Source organism: Empidonax traillii, unplaced genomic scaffold, assembly GCF_003031625.1.
Source record: "Empidonax traillii isolate 1590-97213 ecotype Southwest subspecies unplaced genomic scaffold, ASM303162v1 scaffold415:size763157, whole genome shotgun sequence".
NCBI lineage: Eukaryota > Metazoa > Chordata > Aves > Passeriformes > Tyrannidae > Empidonax > Empidonax traillii.
Window position 1 is genome coordinate 703,655 of NW_020955608.1, and position 16,942 is coordinate 720,596.

At 37.0% G+C, this 16,942-nt stretch overlaps 1 protein-coding gene across 4 annotated transcripts in view; it reads left to right on the plus strand.

The window, feature by feature from the left end:
• Positions 1–15,212, plus strand: part of RAD51B (RAD51 paralog B) — a 29,493-nt gene extending 14,281 nt beyond the window's left edge. For all 4 annotated transcript variants that reach the window (XM_027894044.1, XM_027894042.1, XM_027894043.1 and 1 more), the window contains exon 8: positions 15,068–15,212. In XM_027894044.1, coding sequence (XP_027749845.1) covers positions 15,068–15,118 — 51 coding nt within the window. In that variant the 3' untranslated portion in view covers positions 15,119–15,212. The remainder of the gene's footprint in view (positions 1–15,067) is intronic.
• The last annotated feature ends 1,730 nt before the right edge of the window (positions 15,213–16,942 follow it).

Consider the following 16,942-nt stretch of genomic DNA (forward strand, 5'->3'; position numbering starts at 1 on the left):
GAAGATACTATTTTTCTCTATTTCTCTGTTTTCTTCTCCTTTAGACAGCTCCTGCCCCTCTCTCCACCTTCACTGAAATGGTGAAGCTGAGCTAGATTTGAATGTCTGACAGTTCAGGCTTCGATCCTGCTTAGTCAAAGTGACAGTGTTGATATGCACAAAAGTTTTAAAATTGGACAGTGTGGAGTAGCCTGTGATCCTAATTTTCCCTATATAAGAAGAAAATCAACCTTGAGCATCTAAAGGTTTCTATTATGTTAGAGCTGACACATTTGCTTTAAGATGTCTGCAGTATCTGATGTTCTGGTCTGTTACTATTTTTGACTGTGAACGCTTTGGTAAAGAGTTCTGGAATTTTGGGCAAGAACTTGTGCTGTGGTCACAGCCTGTGTCTTTTTGAACTGGTCCCTGAAAGGTCTTACCTTTTAAATAAAATCTTTATAGAGCTGTATAATGGCATGTAAATACACAGATGGAAAGCTTGCATATTTTTTAAGCACTTATTGATTAGGTTTATCAATTTATCCAATGAAAACCCAACTCTATTTTCATTTATCATCATCTTTAATAAACATTGCTTGTTGGTTGATTCTGGAGTATTTTAAAGATTTGCTAAATTTTATGTTACAAAATAAAATATAAGTCCTATTAGCTGAGAATTGTAGGAGGGCCTTGGCTAGAGATTTGCACTCTTGCAAACACGAATCCCTAAGCAAGGCTGTGTACGACTAAAGTGCAAAATCCAGCGTCAGAGTGTTATGCATCTGCAAGTGTTGCACATACCACAAAGCAGTCCGCTGTTGCCTACATTGCAACAGTCTCAGAAGTTCTTATAGTAAATAACTGTGCTGGAATTATTTCAAATGTTTTTACCTACCTAGAAAGTAATAAATTTGGGACTAAGAACATTAATAAGCCCACAAAGTGATTTTGATAATTAATAAATTGGACGCATAACTTCATAGCAGAATCAGTGCAATTAAATACTAAGTTGGGCAGCAAGTTTGGAGTTGATGAATGATAGGATTTGAATTTGAACTTGAAGTCAATTGTTCGGGCTGTAGCTAAAGGTCTGGTGAAAACTTTTGAATAGTTAAGCAAGTGAATTGACGATTGGGAGGTATCAGCTATAAGTTTTACTGGAGCACTACATCTGGTGCTCACAGTCCAGGGAGGATGGTGAAAAATCAGCTGCCAGAGAACAGTCTTGAAAATGACTGTGGGAGAGTGGTCTTAGTAATGAAGACATAAGGTGCTTACTTTGTTTAGCTTAGCTAAGGAAATTTTAAGGGCTTCTTCATTAGTCAATATGCACCTACTTGGCAAAGAGGTACTTGATAAAAGCTTCTCTTCAGCTGACACAGGTGTACCACAGTTCTGTGGTTGGAAGGGGAATTAAGCAAGTTCAGACTTCAAATAACGGGTGTGTTCTTTTTGGAGTAATTCATCATTGGAATGCATTACTACACATAAATAGCTGCTTATCACTGACTGTTGTTTTTTGGGCATTTTCCCTCCCCCATTTCTTAAAAAGAAAATGGGTTCAAGTAGAGTTAAATTTGGGGAAACCCTGTACTACCACATTGTGGTGGAATTCAAAGGATTTCAGTGCTGTTCTTTCTGTTGGTGTTATAAAATCTGTTTATAATTATGCATATTCCATATCATATAGATATCATATTTCATGATATGAGGTTGTAGAATTTGACCTGCAAAAGTGACTAGCACTCATAGTTTTCACCAACTCAAGGGGATCTGTTTCAAACCGAAGTAGCTCTTGTCTGGTCTGAAGTATTTGGAAAACAGTTGACCTTAATTGCATCAAAACTGATGGTCATTGTTCAGTAATGTCTCTACACCTCTATTTTCAGTTTGTAAAATGGAACAACAGAGCTGTTTACTGAGAGGACGCTGTGAGGATAGAGTCATTACTAGTGAGAAAGCACTTGTACTGAGTCCAGGAACAGGATACAGATGCTCCTTGGAAAGTAGCAATTTCCATCCTCAGTGTAAAATTTAAATAAGTTGTAGTAAATTAAACTTAATACATCTTTTGAGATGAAAAAAAAATATTAAACTTACTGATTGAATGGTACCATCTTAGCCAGTGAATGAAACCTGTGAAAGTGGGGTGTGATTTTCAGTTTTTGCTTGACTAATGTTTTTGTTTTTTGTTATGTGTGGACATTAGTAAAGCATAAGCTGTTTCTCAGAAAGTGAAGTATGATGCCTGATCTCCTTTTTTGATTTGTTTTCTTTCGTGTAACTTAATGGTAAGCCTGGTTTCATCCTAGGCATTATAAATGATGCCAGAGCAAGAGGCACCACAAGGTTTGGATCAGTTATGGTATGCTGGCCAAGCTACTTGAAAGCCATACTGATGACTGAACAGTCACTGAAGCTTCTGTCTCCATGGGGCACTATGTAGCAGTGCCCTATTTTCCCTTTTCCTGCACAGAGCTGTGACCAAAACATACTTTTTCTCTGCCAGGTTTGGTTGGAACTAGCCAGCCAGATCAAAAGTGACTGCTAGAAACCGAGAAGGACAGCTTGATTATTAATCAAACAAAATTAATTTTCTTTTTCTCTCCAATGCTTTTATTTTCTATGCTAGAAAAGTCAAGAAGCCCACAAGTTCCACAGGTAATATTTTTCCCCCTTTAGATGCCACATGCTCCATTTAAAAACTAAAAATTTACTTGATATTTTTAAATGAAAGCAATTAAATCTGTCACAGTCAATTTTCATAATTTTTTAGTTTCAGTGCTTTACAATCACTTACACATTGTGCTCTGTAAACTTTATCTCCAACGTTTTCATTTACTTTAGAAAGCCAGACGTTTAGCTAAATGTATATTTGGTTTTAGATTAAGTTTTTTCTTCTCTTCTCAAAATCTGTTTATATGCACAAATTACTTGACATCTGCAGTGCCTTTTCTGCTGTCTTTGGTTAAGTGTGTTTAATTGCATTGTCTCAGCTTCCTGCAGTAAAGTGTCCCTTGATTGAAGTGCTGTTTTTGGCACAGAGGGAATATTCAAATTGTTGTTTTCTCCCATTTGGCCTCATTCTTGTTTCTGTTTTATTCTGTTTCCACATAGATAGCTTCTTTGCACCTTTGCTATTGCTGTTCTGATATTTGAAAATATTAGTTTATGGAGAGCTAAACACACTTCAAAATGAAAGATTTCTGAAGAAAAGTTGCTTAGATACCAGTTGTCTTTCAATTGGTAACAAATATGTAGATAGTTTGGAAAAAATGGTTGATTTGTTACATATGTAACAACACTGTATGCTGACTTTTCCAAAACTATGGGAATACATTAGACTTTCAGATGAATTTGTCTAGACTGTAAGCTGCTGAGATGCAAAATTCATTTTTATACTTTGCTATTAAAAGGTATGTTTAATACGAGTGTTATAGAAACAGTAATTGAATTATCTTTGCAAGTCGTTTAAATCTAGAATAAGAAAAACTTACCTGCAAAGCTTAGAGAACGTCTCACAAACAAAATTTTCCATTTTGAAGTTTTCTAAAAAGAGAAATCTCTTCTATGTTATGCCACATTAAACACATATTTCTTTAATGAGAAGTTAACCTTATCAGAGGAAAACATTTTGGAGCTGAGTTACAGAATTTTGCTAGCCAGATGTGGTTCAAACCATTTCTAGTGGTAAGAATTTAGTGGAAAGTATGGGTCCTTTCCTGTTAAGCTGCTGATGTTTATGTATAGTGTCTTGTCACTCAAGTTTCAAGTGTATCTTGTGTTTGTGTGTGTGTGAACTTGAATACCCTCCCCAGCTGCTAATAGAAGCATCTTTTTATTTCTACATAATCACACTGAACTCCTGGCCATCTGCTTGCTGTGAAAGCTTGAGGTTTATGTAATAATGTAATTCTCCTTTCAGTCTAGGACTGCTACTTGCTTTGTTCCTTTGCTTCTCTCTTCCATATGAGTAGCTTTTATGCCTTTTTTCCCCTGAAGTTTTTATATTTCTCTAGGGAGCAGCATGAAAGTTAAAACAGTATGTGACTGATTAGAAGACATGGGGCTTTTGAACCTGCAGAATTTTATTAAGATAATTTATTAGCTTCTTAGAGAAACTGAGTTGTCTCTGATCAACTCAATAAGATGAAAAGATACAAGTGTCTTATGCTAATCATACTGTGAACATAATCCACAGAAGCATAAATATTTAGAATAAGGTAGATATTGCAGAATTTGCTGACTTTATTCTCTGTATGAAACAAAGAATCTTTGAGTAGCCCTAACTTTGTTTTAAGCCATGGAAAACAGCAGTTAATTTGTTTCCTAAGTGAAGGAGATTACTTCCAAAACTAACTAACTTTCTTCTAATAAAAGACAATGCTTGTTCTCTTCAAGATGTTTTGCTTCCCCTGCACCAAAGTTCATGTTGGTGTTCATGTCCTCATTAAATGGTGAACTTAGCTGTATTAGAATGTTTGCTTTCAAACTCACTGTATTTTGGTATAAAAATCTAACCTTGTTCAGTGTGGTTCATCAGTTTAAGTAACAAATAGTTTGTGAAATGAGTGTGGTGAGGCACTGGAGCAGGTTACTCAGAGAAGTTGCGATGCCCCCTCCCTCCTGTGTTCAAGACCAGGTTGCTCTTGCAAGCTGGCCTAATGGAAGGTGTCCCTGCCTCTGGCAGGTGATTTGGAACTAGGTGATTTTTAAGGTCCATTCCAACTCAAACCATTCTCTGATGTTAAGATTTCCTGCCAAGTTATACTTAGCAGTACTTTCGTGCCCACAACTGAGTCTATAGCTTTGGGGTTTTTAGTTAAATATTATTGTGTTACCCTTTGTTTTCTTACAAATACTGGCTTAAAAAATAAGTGTCAGAATTTCACATACATGCCAACATGGCTGTTTATAAAGTGTGATTTGGAATGAATTAAAAATTGGGTGGTTGTTTACATGAGAAACCAAAATGGTTAAAGAGGACTTATAGAGCAGCATTCTTTCTTTGCCCTTGCTAAAACTTCATGAACCCAGTTTCTGTTGGCAGATTGTTTATATTTCAATTATCCTTCCGCTCCACAGTACTGAGCAAAAAATACTTTTGATGAAAGGGAGTCAATTCAACTGTTAAATGCTATTAGAGTGGCAAAGTTAGATGATTTTGTCTTTTTGTACGGTTGTTTAAAATTATCCTCGGAAGGCACAACTTTGTTTTAGTTTAAAATGACTGTTTAAAACATAATTTTAACTGTCTTCAATACTGCTGTCATTTGTGCTCTGTTTTATATGTGTCTGGAGAATATATGTTTCTGCAGTTTATGGCGCAACACAGTGTTCCTTTTGGACCATCTGTGCTCATAAAATGTTTAATACTGCTGAGGAAAAGGAATGAGAAATGGTAGAGCAATGTTTCCTGTTTTCATGTGGTGGTGAAGTATAGAAAAGGAGGTAGTTTTAAGTTATATGATACTTGAATTCAGTTTGCTTTTTCTTTAAAGTATTTCACTTTTTCCATTTTACAGTGCAAGTGACTTTGCCAAAAGCTATCATTCTGCACAATTACACATATGGAATTATGTAGAAGGAATGGACCAGGATTAACATAGGAGAGGGACTTGAGAGGAGTGAGATTTTATTACCAGATTTGTTTTTGATCTGCTATATGATTATGCACAATACTTGCTGTAAAGGAGGGCAGACACTTTTCCTAATATCTGCCTCGGCTTGAATTTCTGAAAGACTTCTTCCAAAATAAATAAACAGTTTCTTGTGTCTTTTTATGTCTTGTATTGGGAGTTTAGGGTTTGACAAGATGTACTGTTTTGACTGTGTGAAAAACTGCCTGAACCTTTAGGCCAGTAATTTATTTGTGACTGCAGAAAAGTAGTTTTATTTTGAGTATGCAATTCTTCTGTATTTTTTTGTGTGCTACCTCATTGTCCTTTGATTTTATTTAAACTGTAGGTTCTTTAGGAATATTTCTGCATTTGTGTAATGTGCAGCTGAAAGTGATTCCTGTCTTTAGACAGGATAGCAGTGCAAGGAATAGTTGACCAGATTACAAGTTGTTAGAAAAGTCTTAACTGTACAAGCTGAGTGATTTGATTTCCAGATACCCTGTGGTTTGTTTGCTGTATGGTTACTCAGGCACAGGATTTCTGGGAATAATAAGGACCTGCTCTACAATTGTTACTCCTAAATAGTATTGTACCAGTCCCCCTGAGGCATAAAGGGATGGGGATAAAACAAATTAAGACTGAGCGATGCATATGTCTCTTAGAGTATTGTTCAGAGATCAAAAGTAAAATCTTACTTTCTTGGAAACTGGTGGTAGAGATGATGGTATCAATTCCCTCTTTATGTTGTTTGCAGGACTACTTTGTGAGAATATTGCAATTGTGTGGAACCAGGTACACTGTTGGGGCTGCTTTTTGATGCAGTATAATCTGGGAGCAGTCTGCTTGCTGCTGTTAACTACACAACCTGCCTTTTGCAGTGTGCAGAATTTCCTCTCTTTCCACTTGTAGTTGGATGGTAATAACAGACAGACTAAAGCGTTGCAGCTAGATGGTGGATGATCCTGTGCTGCCTTGAAAATAGGAGTATCTAGGTTTAGACAAACTTTTCACTGTGCACTTTTTCTTCTACTTTAGAGGCTCTTGTGCAGTAGAAGAGGTTTGTGTTTGGCTCTGGTTTTGCTACTTGGTTTTGTTTGGAATTGGAATCTGTGAGCTATAACACACGGTGTCCTGAACAACTTCATTCTGATTTTTCTGCAAGAAGACTCCATCTTCTCTGTTGAGAACAAGTATGTTTGGTATCACTGTTCTTTGAAGTTTCAACCATGTATTGATTTATTCACCCTAATTTTCTCTTTAAAGAAGAAAATCCATCAAGCATTTTTATTCATTTGGCAGAAGTTTGGTATAATCAAACTGAGGGAGATCCATTCCAAATATGGATTCCAGGGAGAGTCTACATGACTTCAGTAACCTCATCAAAACTGTCACATTTTCACTTGCTAAATGCATAGCTGTTTCACATTTAAGAATATAGTGTTTCTGTTGTAATATAGTAGGTAAAATTGATTTAGAGGATTTTATTGAATATGACTGAGCAGTCATCTACAAAGTTTTAATTAGACAGGAATGAATGAGATGCAGGTTTTTGTTGGTGAGACTACATCTGAGCTCCTCCTGGCATTGTAATGAAAACAGTCATACTTGGGCAGTGAGTATGAAGTTTTTGAGGAGGCCTTGGGTACAGAGCATATGCACAGAACTAGTGTACTGTGTATTGGAGCAGGTATACTCTGTTCTTCAGTTTTTGTGATGGAAGCTGAATGGAGCTGTGAGAAGCAAAAAGAGGCTGCTGCAACACTGTTGTCATATTTTGGAAGAGCAAATTGACAGTAGTAAGGGATGTAGTTACTGCTTAGAGATATTGTTTGGGGTTGGCAGCAACACTTACTGCCATGTCCCTTTTTCCAGGTGACTTAAGGGAGTCACAGTAGGGCTGCCACTAGCCAAGTGATGAAGCTGCTGCCTGGAAGTGACAACTGAATTTTATTTGTCATTCTGAAGTTGTCCCTAGGAAAGAAAGGCCACCAGATACAAGCTGCAAGCAAAATAAATTCTCTCGAAATCACAAGTGGCATGTGGGTTGTAGGTTAATTGAGCCTGCTTACAGAAAGTGTGAGTAGTCCAAAATCAAGAGGTGGCCAACTAATGGCAGAGGTTAAACAGCAACAAGGGAATAATACATACCTTTTTTTTTTTTTTTTCTACCTGCCTTGTACTTGATTTCACTATCAAATTTGCTACTGGTTTATGCTTGCTGATGAGCCTGAACCAGTTAAAAAAAACAAACCAGAGAAAAAAAATGTACTGAGCAATTGTGCAGCTGAACAGGCACTAATGTAGGCAGAGAGAAGGGGTAGGAATGTGTGGTTTCTGACAGCAGTGAAGATTTTGGATGTAAAACTACATCTTCAGTAAAAAGGGTAGTATGAGTGAAAATGATGGCCAGGTTATTACTCCGAATGAGCTAAGAAGAGATATGTTAGGTGCTTGTAAAATTCTTTAAACTAGGAAGGACTGTTTTACATACCATTATTACGATGCTTTGTAGTTTGACTAAAGGTGAGCAAAGACCTGCTTGCTTACAGCCTATCCTTACATTGCTTAGGGCTCTAGTGTATCAGTAGGTCAGTGTCCTGGTTTTAATCTGCACATTCTGGTTTTAAAATGCATCCTAATACGCTGTATTTTGAGTAATCCGTAAATTATAGCTGAGATCAGAAATCATGCTGAATAGTATATTTTCAAGCCACAATATTTCTTCCTGTGCTAAAATTCAGAATGAAATGTATAACAACCCATAAAAGCTGGTACAGTTCATAACATCTTGTGTTCCTTCATTATTAATAATTTCATATCCATATGTCAGCATGCTAAGGATAAACTTATTACCAAAGTTTTTGCAGCTGCTGCTTTAAAAGTCAGTATAATGTAGTTATCTCCACTTCCTGTTTTTTGTCTACTAGTGAGAGGAAATTTTACAGGGACCTTACTAAATTGTCCAAGACTGTAAGTTCAAGTCTGGGTGAAAGTCTGTGATCTTGATTTGACTTGGTGTGCGGGACTTTCCTGCTCTTTCTTTTTTTGAACTACATTGCTCGTAGCAGTTGTTTTGAGTAATAGTGGTTTGTTTAATCTCACTAGAAGTTCTGTATGTAGTTGTTGTAGTCCTTTATTTTGGTGTTCTATTTTTAAGAACATTTTCTGCAAATTACAGTTGCTGATTTCATCTGAAGGCAGAGCCCCTAGAGAGGTCTGATTTGAAAAGAATGGGTCTATGGGGTAGTATGTGTGGGGTTTTTTGTTTTGACACACTGTTAAAATGTGGATGAAGATGAATATTGTTTGCAGCAAAAATAGCTATTGATGTAGAAAATAGAATGTATATAGACTAACAAAATACTTTGTGTGTGATGCTGACCAGTTACTGGTGAATAACAAAAATACAAAAACCCACAATATTTTCATACTAGTTACTTGGAGAGACAAAGTTTCTGGAAGTATTTGTGTGGTCCAGGACCTGTGTGTGTGTGTGTGTGCGCGCGCCTGCTTTTTTAAAATTCCAGTGCTGTAAAATTCCAAAGACCACAATTTGTAAATCACAATAGATACCTCCTTTTCTCATTTTTGGTGCCAGGCGAAATCTGTTACCATAAACATGAAATTTTTATATTGTACAGTAATATTTGTGTATATCTATGAGATTTTTTTTGTCTCCTAGAATAACGTAATTTTTGCTGAAAGGATATAATAAAATACTTGAATTCTTTTAAAACCCAGTGGTAGGAAGTAAATTGCATTGTGCATACCTGACTGTCCTAACTGCATTTGGTCCAGTCATTTACCTCTGACTGGATCAGTAATATGTCAGACCTCTCACCAGTCCAATATGGTGGCTTTTGAAACACAACCCAACAAGTTGTGTTGTTCCATTCATTTCCAAAGCCTTAAACTTGTTATTTTTGTGCCAAGAGACAACTATTATGAGACGTTAAGTAGTGCTAAACTGCTCTGTTTCTAGGCTTGTATTTTAGTGGCTTTCATGTCTTGTTTGCTTGGGTTTTTTCTGTTGTTGGAGTGTTCCTCCATGGGGTTTGGAGTTTGAGAGAGTGTCTTTTTGATTATTTCAATACTCATTTTTACTTTAAGTGCTCTATTTGCCTTTAAATGCTGTTAATTTGCAGTTGTTTATAGATATATAATTGCAGTTATTTCTTCTGAAGGAATAATTACCCAGGAATAATAGTAATGCGTTTCTCCTCTCAAAGAAAAACAAAAATATTTCTACCACTTCATCTTTTTTCTCAGCTTCAGTAAATCTGTTTCCTAATTCAGAGCTGTAACTGAGGAAGTAGGGTAAAGTGAAAAAAGACTGATAGAAAGTGGTGTGGAAATTTTTTTATTAGCTCAGTTGATGCAGTCAGGAAAAAGGAGAGCTTTGCACTAGAAATCTGAAGAGGGGCTTGGGAAAACCTGCCCATCAGTTGTTCTAATAAAGGAGAATATTTCTGCCTGTGAATATTCCTTCATCTAGTTTAGACTCTGTGGAATTACTGATGAGCAGAGACATTAAGCTTTCCTAATTTTGCTGCGTCACATAATCTGAAAATTTCAGTTGAATTTAAATTGTAGGCTTGTAATGCTCTATAGGACATCAAATGCTTGTAGTCATTTGTATCCATTTGTATGTGAGTGATCTAGTAAAGCACACAGAACTGATATTCTTAATCATTTGGCATGAATGAATTTCTTTTGGTATCCACTCTCTTAGTGTAGGCATGTCAAAGTTCTATCAGAAGAATAAAGATGATGGATTTTTTTCTTAAATAGAAAGATGCATAAGTAATTTTGTAGAACAGCTCATAGTTTGTTTTGATGGCCCTGAAATGGAAGCAGAAAGCTGACACTTCTCCCCTTTCCTGCACCAAATTTTAAAGCAATTGGAATTGAAAACTGACACTGTTGAGACCTTTCTTGGGTTTTTGCTGTCATTACCATGATTGGTATGCATTCTTGATGCTTCATCTATTGTATGTACCAGCTGAGAACATCTGTCTTACTCATCAAGGTTTTCTTTTTGCTTTGCTTCAGTATGTACCTCGGAGAGATATCTCCTAATCGAGTCCTGTTTTGCAGATGAATGTCTTTTATTGGTTTGTTCCTTTCTCTTATCCCTTCTAAATTTCAGTTTAAAGACAGCTTGAAATCTACCATCTTGTCACACCAGTCACAGGATTAAATATAATTTCAATATCAAGAGCAAGTTTTTCTTGAAAATGATGAGGAAAGTGGCATCCTAAGTTAAAGTTACACCCCTTTGTGTGATTTTCTTGTTAGTCTTCTTTTTTCTATTCCCCTCTTGTACATTCTTAATTTTATCTGTTCAAGGCTGAAGAGTTGTTAGCCACATGCTTTTAAAACAGCCATTGATTTACAGTGCCTATTTAGTCATGGTTGAGCTTCTTGGATTTTTTTGTTTTCTTAAATAAGCACAACCATGTTGTCCTGGCCAGTTAGGATGATAATGTGTATGGCTGAAAAATTCAGGCTATACTCATCAGACTTAACTGCACATATAAAATATTAGTGAGTCTGAAGGCAAAATTTCACTCATCATTTTTTTTGACAATGCTGTAGACTTTTGTATATGCACATATATATGTAATCGTACACAAATATGCACCTTATGTTATGTTTTTTTGTTCCTACAGAAGCATTTATGCAGCTATATAGTGAATTGGAGTGGGGAACTGATCCAGCTGAAAAGTGATCTTTCAGGTTTTTTTGCTGAATAACTTTTTCACCTGGTTGCAAGGATGCAATATATATGCATTTTAACTTGTTCACTCGTATTCTGCTGTAGTTCCTACACCCTTTCATAAAGAGCAGACGTTTTGGTAACTGGTCTTTATCTTCAAACTTAGTTAACCTTGTAGCAGCTTGTGCTTTCTTGAATTCATCTCTCCCGACACTTTTTTATTTTTGCAAGTATTTCTCCAGTCTTTTGAGACCTTCTTGAAGGCTAATGCTGTCCCATTGTAGTCAGTTCCTTCCATTTATGGTCCCCAAGCATTTAGCAGGAAGTACAGGGAACTTTTAGTGCTGCTACTGAATGTTTTGCTATGTTTTGTTTGTTCCTCGCACTTCAATTAGAGTATTATTAGACAACAGATGTGGTTTTCAGCTGTATGGTTTAAGACTAAACGTAAATGTACTAGTTCTTCTCAGGTGAGTTTTCTCTACTAAGATAATGTAATATAGGGATGGAAGGTGATTTGCAAGAAGTAACTTTATCAAGGGTCGCTAATTATACTGAAATTATAGGTACTGGCTCTGGAACTAAAAGATAGAATTAAATCCCTGTGCTAGAAGTCATTGCAATCCATTTTTTACTCATATTTTTAGACACTGAAATATTAGCAATTACATTAAAATATTAACCATAGAAACACTTTCAAGAACTTTCTTGGCTGAAATATGCACTATTTGTTATTCAGTGGTGATTTTTTTCTTCATACAAACCTTCAATGCTCCCACTGACAGAATTGGGATTTGGCTCTGCTGGAATTTTTTCTGCCCATTGGTGAAGCCTTTCTTACAGAGCAACATCCACAAGGTGGTGCCTTTTCATCACCAAAAGGGAGAGGAACTTCTCTTTACTAAGTTGTGTTGGCTTTCGGCCTGTTGCTTGGCAGAAATGGGAAATTCGGATACTGAGGTGAGTGTATTCTTTTCTCACTGAATATAAAGTGAACACTGTGATTCTGGTTTTTTCCCAGCCTTTGTGGTTGCAAGCTGACTGTGATGCTTGGAAGTTGAGAACTAGAAAAGAAAGGCAGTGGCTTAGAAGTCAAAAGTGAGCCATGTTGGCTGAATCATGAAAAGATTTGCCCTGAAATACCAAAGTTGTGCAGGCCAGGGAGGGTGCTGCCAGAGCATCTGGGGAAATCATGCCTATAATGACAACAGTTTTTCTGTCAGGCTCAGGTCTCTTGTAATTACGCAGGAGCCTGAAAATGGAAGAATGTGCAGTAGTTTAGGCAAGTGCTGTGGGGGGTGGGTGAAGGGGAACTGGCATAGCATTGGCAATTCTCTTGTAGTTACATCATAGATTATCTTTGTAAGGTGAATTCAGTTGAAGATGAAGCAGCTGGAAAGTGTTCTGAAATATTGCCCTCTATTGCCGAATAAGACCTGAGAACAGAAGTATTATAGAGTTTTTCACATGACCTATGTGTAATTCCCAGCTGTGAACCCTCTGGCAAGGAGCATGAAATCCAAAACACAGCTGATAGAAAAAGGGCTGTTGTCAGCTCAGACTGAACACTTGAGTATTCATAGCATGGTGCTTTTACAGACGCTGGAGTACATCAGAATAATTTGGGTTTGAGATCTGTGCAGGGTCCTCCTCCTCCTGGCTGTGTGTGCTTTCAGTCACAGTGGTAATCAGTGCTGAAGGAGAACCAGGTGTGCACCATATTGTACCAGTTTTCCTCCAGAATAGAGAGCCTTCACCCCTCCATCTCCCTTATACCTCTCTGCCAAATTTCCTGCTGTGAATTTGTCTTATGTTTGTCTTTATGTACCTTGTGACCCCTTCAGAATATTTGTGGTATTTTAAACCCTGAATTGTGTGCATGACACAGTGTTTAGTTTGGAAGCAAAGTTTAATCACACATACTGATTGTGGTGTTTATTTTGGAACCAATAAGTAGGAGGCAACCTTTTATATTTTATTAGTTTGGATGAATTCTCCTTGTTACTTGATAACCATGTATAAGTATGAACTAAAAAGAAGTTGATATTCAAAGGAATGCTGAAACACAGATGGCACTTGAATGCAGCCTCTCATCCACTCTGGGGCTGGATTCTGTTGGACACCTAAACTCTTTGGGTATTTATGGTTCACTGTGGTGAAAGTGATAGAGTGGCTATTTTGTTTTTAAAGGATTGTATATCGTTCCTCTTTATGTTCCAGTGAAGCTGGAGAGGGAGCTCTTCTGGAAAGAGCAACACTCACATTAGAGGAAAGTCTTTTTATATTTGTTTCTTCCATCTGCTACAAGTGAAGGGAGCTGTGTTTGCAGAGGGAGGTTACAGCTCTGTAGTCCTGGCCTTATTTTGTTTGCTTCCCACATGTCTGCATTTACAGCAGAGTAAGCAAGTGTAAGAGAGGGGGTTTGCTACTCCTCACATCCTGCCATATACCCCTAACATCCCAGCAAAACTAGTCCCATGATCTGCAGTTAATTATGCATGAGGTGGTAATTCTAGCCCCAAATCTTATCTTACTCTGAATGCTGAGGGACCTGGGGAGAAAAAGAGGGTGAGTTTCCATAAACCATCTTTTAATAGAATGTGATGGAAAAGAATGTAACAGAGAACTGAAAGGAATCCACCAGCAGACGTTATTGCAGCATTGCAAGGGCACCTGTCTTGAGTATTTTGACTGCTGAAGCAGTCAATTTTGATGCAAAGTTCTGTAGATCATGAAATAGCTGATATTGTATGAGACAGTTAAAGCTGTGTGCTATGTGAATAACTCCAAGCGTATTTATTCCTGTAATATTCTACTTCTGTTTTTCTTCTCTAAGAAGCTTTCCTTCAAGGGAAATGTTGGAATTCTCCCCTAATAAAACAGTACACTTAAAAGATTGATAATCCAGGGATTTTTGAAATCTCATGTGTCTTCTGTTCCAAGCCCCTGTGTAGTGAAATGCAGTATTATTTTCATGACAGTTATCTGGGGACTCTTGGCAAATGCTCTTTCCCTGGTGTTTGCTGTAAATTCCCCCCCCCCATATCTGATTTCCTTGATCTTGTGAAATAAACCAGAAAGTTTTAAGAGCATAATCAAGAAGAGAGGAAAACCAGGCTAATTATTTGTGGGTTTTGATTGTTTGTTCTGTTTCTTTTAATTTAATTGAAAATATGAAGATCTGCTTTAGATCATTATACTAACTTTAATTCCATACCTCAAAGGTGACTGTCTAGTCTTTTGAGCATAGTATGTTTGTTAATCTGCATGGAGGATACTTGAAGACATGATATTGAATTTGGCATAAAATTGATGAGTTATTTCTGTATGATGTTTTTGGCAGTATCTTCCATTCCACTTGAGTGCAGACACAGTAGATGACACTCGAGTCATTAATTTTATGATATAGGAAAGAAAGCCAAACTCAGTTCTGGAGTTAGCTGCCTGTAGCAATAGGCACATTTTATTGAAAGAGCAACTCCAGAGATTTGCTTTCGGTTAAATGCTCCTAGGAAAAGAAAGGAAAACACGCACAAATTCTTTTTCAGTACAAGCAGGCCATCTCCAGGTCTTTGAGTTTGTTGAAGTTTTGTAAAGACAACTAGACAGCATGTGATCAGTCTGAATCATAAATATATAGTGCCAGATTCCCTTCGAATGTGTTGCCACTGTTTGTAATCTGTTGTTTACAGCATATTCTGCATATTTACAGCATAACAGAAGTTCTTTATTTATTTTCTTCTAGTCTTGCTTACTCCATCAGAACATTTGTGATGCAACCTCTGATAGCAGGTGAAAGATAAAAATCTGCCAACAAAGTGGATGTCTCACAATATCGTCTTATTATCAGAACAATTTGAATACCACATTCCTTACTGTAGCTAAGTTTGATAACCGAGGTTGGTAGTTTTGCTAATCAAAATGTTAACATTTGATTTAGGCTATTCCAAAGCAGTTGCCTTATGTTGGGGTTGATGCTGTACCCTTAGACAGTGTTGTTTAGTTATTTGTTTATTCTCAACATTTTCAATACTAGCATCAGGTAATGGACTGACAGTCCTCAGAACTGGAGCAACAATAGAAACTTCTCCAATAATATCTTGTCAGTGTGATTCAGCAGTAAGGTTTATAACTGAGTTAAGAAAGTTTAGTCCGAGTTAGTTCACAATTCATTCTTTCTCTGATGCTCTTATAATATTCATTTTAACAAAGATGCTGTTGGACTTGAACCTAGAAATGAGCTTCATTTATGTTGTCTTCCTATGTTTTTTTATCACTCTGCCTGTTCTAGGTTTTAGGGTTCATAAAACTGTTTGAATGCCAAAAAAGGATGTTTCTTTACTAAGAGGACAGAGTTCTAACTTTATCTTTCATTTTGTTTGAACCATGCTTGTAAAGTAGATAGAGACATTTATGTATGCTTTACTAATGTTTATGTGATTATCGCTACACTTCAAAAAAAATGCTACGTGTTAGGCAGGTGTTACCTGGTGCTGAGTTTGAACAGAGTGGCTTGCAGGGAGCTGACCTCTTGGTTTATTTTGCTTTTAGTATTTGCCAGTGAGTTTCCTCTCTCAGTGCTGCTCTTTCTGACTGGTTATATGGATGTGTACTGAACTGAAATACAAAAGTGTAGGGAATTTTATTTGACGGTATAAATTATTATAGCTACTTACTAGCATGGTCTCTTTATCTCATGATTAGGACAAGTCCTCTATGTTGTAGCTGCATCTGTCCTTAATTCAGGATGCTCTATTCAGGTTAGAGAGTAATTAAATCCTTTTAGCAGCTAGTCATATTTTTTTCCTTCCAAGAAGCCAGCTTTTTCCTCTTCGACTGAGTCTCCCCAGCAGGAGGTGCCTTTTTGCTTTGCCAGTTGGAGAAAGCCCACATCCACTTACAAAGACCATACTGGAACTCACAGGCATTTCATTTTAATTCCAGGCAACCATCCCTTTGCTGCTGCCTTTGGAACAGCTCAGCTGTGGAAGAAGTGAGCTAATGTAAAGTACTTAGTGAAGCCCTGGGGTTTACAGTTGGAGTAATTATGGAGAGGAATTGCACACCCCATATTTGATTTTTGTTTTAATTAGTCTTCCTTTGATCTATAACCTCAATTTAAATTTTAAGATTTGAATCAACGACCTGCCACAATATATTGCTTAATTCGTCTCCTTCGCAGCCCGTAGACAGATACAGAATATTGTTTATGCTTTCTCTTTTTCATTTTGTTGGGGGAAAGTTTTGGCTGTCACTCCTACTTCCCGCTTTCTGCTGGGACTCTTTCCATCTCTCGCATGTTCTCTTTTCCTCTTTCTCCCCTCTCCTCTCCCAGTCTACTTTCTTTATCCTCAAACATGTTCAACTTCCATGTTCATTTTAGGATATAGTTGAGAATCGTTGTGACTTTTAGAAATCTGCTTCAGGCATCTTCATAGATTGTCTCTTTCACTATGGATCAGTCCCATTTCTTCCATGTGATTCGTTATTGGAAGAGCTGTCTTTGTTGCTGTTGCCAGTTGCTTCCTGCCTTGCTGGATGAATCAACTACTTTTAGTTCTTATATGAAAAATGCAGTGTGGTGTTTATTTTTTTTTGGGTTTTGTTTGTTTTGTTTTTC